This window comes from Lygodium microphyllum, chromosome 17 (assembly GCF_053477565.2).
Source record: "Lygodium microphyllum isolate KBCC chromosome 17, Lygodium_microphyllum_v1.1.10, whole genome shotgun sequence".
Taxonomy (NCBI): Eukaryota; Viridiplantae; Streptophyta; class Polypodiopsida; order Schizaeales; family Lygodiaceae; genus Lygodium; species Lygodium microphyllum.
In genome coordinates, this window is record NC_141151.1 from 66,794,863 (window position 1) to 66,800,488 (window position 5,626).

The 5,626-nt window shown below is 42.1% G+C and overlaps 1 protein-coding gene across 1 annotated transcript; it reads right to left on the bottom strand.

The window, feature by feature from the left end:
• Positions 1 to 957: 957 nt before the first annotated feature.
• LOC148021996 (pentatricopeptide repeat-containing protein At5g27110-like) lies at positions 958 to 4,195 on the bottom strand. Its single transcript, XM_087697555.1, has one exon. It carries the CDS (start codon positions 3,962 to 3,964, stop codon positions 989 to 991), a length of 2,976 nt encoding a protein of 991 aa, XP_087553681.1. The 5' UTR covers positions 3,965 to 4,195; the 3' UTR covers positions 958 to 988.
• Between the last annotated feature and the right edge of the window lie 1,431 nt (positions 4,196 to 5,626).

Consider the following 5,626-nt stretch of genomic DNA (forward strand, 5'->3'; position numbering starts at 1 on the left):
ACACCTATATAGGGAGTAGTAGTGACTCAAAGCCCTGCCTTGTTTCCACGCTACATGTGATTCCCTATACCCAGTGGTGAACCCTCTTATGTGCGGTGTCACGAGGGTGTAGTCCTGGGATGTGTCTATGTTGTCTAGCTTCTTTGATTGAATAATACAAGAGTATACCTTGAGCTCACATATCGTGTTACCTTTATGTGCCATATTGAGTGCGTAACGAGTGCAGATGCATCATGGGGGGGGGGGGGAAGGGACAGGGAAGGGGGGATCTTTTAATCACTTTTGCATACAATTGCACTAGCATTTAGCTTGGCTTGGTGTGAGACCACCATCCTCTAGGTAGGTTGGCTCTCCCTTAAAGAGGAAAGCTCACGTCTCCAAGTCCTTATGGTCATAATGTACTAGGGATTTATGGATGGGTTCCAAGGAGACATCGTGCATAACAAGGGTGAATGTAGCCCTAGTGAAATTCTTTCCTTCTCTAAAGGAGGATATGCCTATTGTGACTTTTTGGTAAAAAAAAACTCTTGCCTTCACATAATTTGAGGCAATTGACTAGTCGTGGTAGCTCCCAAGGACTGACCACTCAAGAAAACCCTCTACAATAGCCTCTAACGTGGACAACAAAGGAGCAAGGTTGGTTCTATGCAAGAATTTGTCCAAGATGCTAGGAGGATCTTGGCACACATCATTCAATAATGAAGCAATATTCAACGTGGCAATAGTTCTAGTTTTTTTTTTGCATCTCTTTGATCCATGGTGTGGTGTGGAAGTAAGAGAAAACTAGCCCTCTTTATTATGTAGTTGATCCATAGGCAAATAGATCACTTGAGGGATGTAGTGAGTGTATATTTTTTCTTTTCAAGGCACTTAAAATATTCAAGGTGTTTTGCTCTGGACTTTTAGTCTCCACTGCTGTGCATATTATTTGCACAAGGTGTTACAAATTTGGCCATGGTCAAATCATAAGTTCAAATCAACACAATCGTTAGTTTAGAACACGACAAGACAAGCAACCATTACCTATTAATATATAACAGCACAAAAGTAGAGGCTTTAAAACCATGAAGTTGATTTTACTTAATCTGTCATTCAATAAAGCATCTTGCTGAGATATACAAAACGCTCCCTGGACTACAAAGCTCATTGAATTATCTACAATGTCCTTGATTCCATCTACCTCTGAGGTTACCCTAGACTTTTGATTGTAATCTACAAAGGGGGTCCGAGTCTTATGCATTGAGGGCTCAACAAAAGAGTCGTAATATGGTGCATGTCCTTTCTCATTCATCATCCTTCTCACTCTCCTCATTTTTTCACAAATTTGATCACTATCTGGATGGCTTTGACACCCTACAACAAACTCTCGCACATTGCCATTAACTTCAGCCCATGCCTTTCCAGGCTTCTTTTGTACACCTGCACCCTTCCTTAGGCAATCTATGCTCAAACCTCCCTCCCACATACTTGCATCAAAATAAGCATTTGACATCAGCATGTACCCTGATGCATCCTTGGGGTCCAACTCAACAGCCTTTTCAAAACATTGTTTTGCTAAATCCAAATTGCCAAACATTCGACATCCTGTGAGTAGAGATGTCAACATAATGGCATCAGGCAAAAATGGAATGCTAGCCATCATGTCTAAAGCTCTATCCAGATGTCCAGCTTGTGCCAGAAGCTCAACCAACAGCTCATAATGAAGAATGCTCGGTTTGATACCTAATGATTCTGTCATCTGCTTGAAAAATATGTGGCCACCTTGTAAAATGCCCGACTGACGACAAGCAGTCAGAATATTTGTAAACACCACATCATCTGGTTTTAAGCCTCGTCGCTGCATGTTGTCAAGGCATTGGGTTGCCATTTTCCAGTTTCCCAATTCAGCATAGCCCATAATCATGGATCCCCATGACACAACATCCTGATTTTGCAATTCATTAAACAATTTCTGAGCCTCGTCTAACTTCCCACACCTGGCATACATATCAAGAAGAGCACTACCAACAAAAAGATCAGATTCAAGGCTACTCTTCAGGATCTGATCATGCGCATGCTTTCCCTGTTCAAGAGAACCTAAGCTTCCACATGCTTTGAGGATGCTTAGAAAGATGACCTTGCTGGGCTTTATCCCTTTCTGTTGCATTTCAAAAAAAAGTTCCAGAGCAGGAAAACCCTCCCCATTGTGGGCATACCCTGCAATTATGGCACCCCATGATATGATATCTGGTTTTTTCAACAGCCTAAATGCTTTACATGCATCATTCATGAACCCTAGCTTCACATACGTGTCAACAACAGTGCTCCCTAAAACCACCTCTGAATCGAATCCACTTTCAATAATATGTTGGTGAAGCTGCCTTGCTTGATATAATTCTCTGAGCCTAATGCATACTTTCAACAAGCATAAAAATATGGCTTGGTTTGGTTCTATACCTTCAAGCTGCATGTCAGCAAAAAGCTCAAACACACGTACTCCAAAATTTTGCTCTATGTATCCTGCAAATAGAGCACCCCAGGATACCACATCCCGATTTGGTATCTCATAAAATACAGTACATGCATCACTTAGAATCCCACATTTGGCATACATGTCAACCAGGGAGTTTCCAATAACTAAATCTTGTTCAAGCTTCCTTTTCATTATCTGTGCATGTGTGAGTCTGCCATATTCCAAGGCTTGTATGATTCCACATGCTGTCAATACACTAGAAAATATGGCAGTTGTTGGTTCAATGCAGTTATCTTGCATTTCTTCATAAAGCTCCAGTGCAACACGACCATGTCCATGCTGAGTATACCCCACGATTAATGAGCTCCATGACGAAACATCTCTACTTCTTGATATGAAGAAAGCTTTGTGTGCTTCATCCAGGCTGCCACATTTTGCATACATATCAACGAGGCTGTTTTCTATAGCAGAATCAGAATCCAATCTATATTCTACTATCTGACTATGAATTATCGCCCCTTCATCCACAGCTTTAATGCTGCTACAGGCTTTCAAGATACACATAAGGGCCACTTTATCTGCCTGTAAACCCACCTGTTGCATATTATTGAAAAACTCTAGAGCAAGTCCGCCATACCCATTCTGTAAGCATCCTGCCATGAGTGTAACCCAAGATATGGCATCTTTATGTGATAATCTATCAAAAACTCTTCGTGCATCTTCTAAGTCACCACATTTAGCATACATATCAATAAGACAATTCCCAATAGCACCATTGTTATCCAAACCAAAAGATAATATTTGATCATGAATTAACCTCCCACGCCATGTGGCTCCTTTGCTACTGCATGCTTTCAAGGTGCACAAGTAAGTGGCTTCATCTGACAAAAAGCCCTCTTCATGCATCTTGTCTAAAAGCTCGAGTGCTAATTGACCATGCCCATGCTGCACATATCCACTGATCAGCACACCCCAAGAAACAGTATTACGGCCCTCTAGCATGCTGAATACTCTTTGAGCCTCCAACAAACTTCCACATTTTGCATACATGTCAATGAGGGTGCTGCTGACCAGGACACTCGAATTGAGTGCACTGCTAATAACTTGATGGTGCAAAAGCCTCCCAGACGTGATTGCATTTATGCTGTGACATGCTTTCAAAGCATATAAAATTGTGACATCGTCCGGTACAATGCCATGCTCCTGCATCCTGTAGTACAACGTAAGCACGTTCTCCCCATCTCCAACTGCGATAAGCCCCGAGATGAGAGCATTCCAAGTGTATACTGTAGGATGCAGTACCTGCAAGAACACTTGTGTGGCGTCTGATGAGCTGCCACAGGAGGCGAAAGCGCGGATGAGATGGTCTGCCAGAAGAGGGATTGTATGAAGGCCATTGCTAACCATGGTGGAATACGCAGTCCTGCTTGCGGCCAGGTCTTTTTTACTGGTGCATTCCTGCAGAAGGCAGTAGATGGTATCCCTGGACAGTGAAATCCCCTGTTTTTCCATAGCATCTGAAGAAAGGTCTTTGTGCAACCCTGTTCTACCATGACGCCAAGAAACGATGGCGTGCACATGGGGCTTGTCCTCTCAGTTTCTGCGGCTCAAAAACACAGAGAGGTTCTTCTCTCTCTGCACCTTCGCACATCGACAGCAGATCCAATTCTGCTGCACCTTCCATTAGAGGCTTCGAAACGCTCCATCAACTCATAGTCGGGAGCTTGGGCCAATCTGATTAATCATTACCCTAAGAAACTCATTAGAAATACTCTTAATGTATGTGTAATACATACTTAGGGTCGTTACATACACAGGCGAACACCCACACATGGATAAACTCAAAAAGTGAGGTTTGGCCGCCTGCACTCTCACATTTATTGGGATGCTCATCAACTTAGAGACATTTTAAATGACTTTCAATACTAGCCAAGAAATGACCGCCATGGATTAGTCAAACAAAATTCTCCTTCAATGGACAACTCATCAATTAATAATATCACAACAAGTCAGCAAACGCTCTTGCAAGACTCACTTGTCCAAACTAGCATTCCTGGCGTGCTTCGCGCGCAAGGAACACTATCCCACTTCGCTGCCGCGAAGTGCGGTGCGAGGGAAGTGAAGCTGCCGTGCGCTTCACTTCCATATTGCACAGTGGATAATGCTATCACAAAAACATCACATGCTTTACTTTTCTCTACTCATCCCATTTACACCTCCCCCCTCTGTATCCACACTCACTCACTCGCTCAATCACTCTCAACCTCTCTCTCTCTCTCTCTCTCTCTCTCTCTCTCTCTTACACATGTATAAAAGGCCAAATATGCATTTGCATCAAAGAGTACATAGACTCATATATACATGCAATGACCATGCACCAAACTTATATACTTGTATCTATACTTGCTCAGCATAACAATTAGAAACAACTTGTATCCTTGGATGTTACAATGAGAAATAACATTCCTACAGTGAAACGAACCACAAATAAAAGATATATGAGCCACACCACAAATTTAAGTTTGTCCAAGCATTGCAGGCAAACTCTCAGTATTAATAACCCACATAGGTGAAGCAAAGCCCGAAACCAAAGTTTCTTCTAGAGACTGCACCAATAACCTTGCACCACAATTTCAAGTATCAACAAATCACAAAGTGTCACTCCTTGATTGTGCCTATGCATCTACATCCAAATGTCACAAAAAAATTTACAGTTCCCATAGGGTCTAACCAAAACGAAGCTTTCTTTTCATTGAGAAATCACTGGGAAATTTTCCACTCTCTAATATAGCATGGCCAGGCGAAGCAAGTCCGATTGCTACTCTTCATCTTGTTGATGGTATAAGGGACATAATAGTATTTCCACTCTCCAATATAGCATGGCCAGGTGAAGCAAGTCTGATCGCCACTCTCCGTCTTGTTGATGGTACAGGGGACTTAACATTAAAACAATAATACCTACTATGCGCAATAGCTAGAAGTAGCTCTACATGATCATTCGATGTTACAATCAGAAATAACATTGCTACGCTGAAATGAACCACAAAGTGTAAGCATATCCAAGCATCAAATATAGATAGGTGAAGCAAAGCCCAAAACCAAATCTTGCTCCAGAGCCGAAAACTTTGTATCATAAATCCAAGTATCAACAAATCACTAAGTACCACTTCTTGA

Coding starts and splice junctions, on each gene's coding strand:
- LOC148021996 (XM_087697555.1), bottom strand. CDS start 3,964: ATGGAAAAACAGGGGATTTCACTGTCCAGGGATACCATCTACTGCCTT.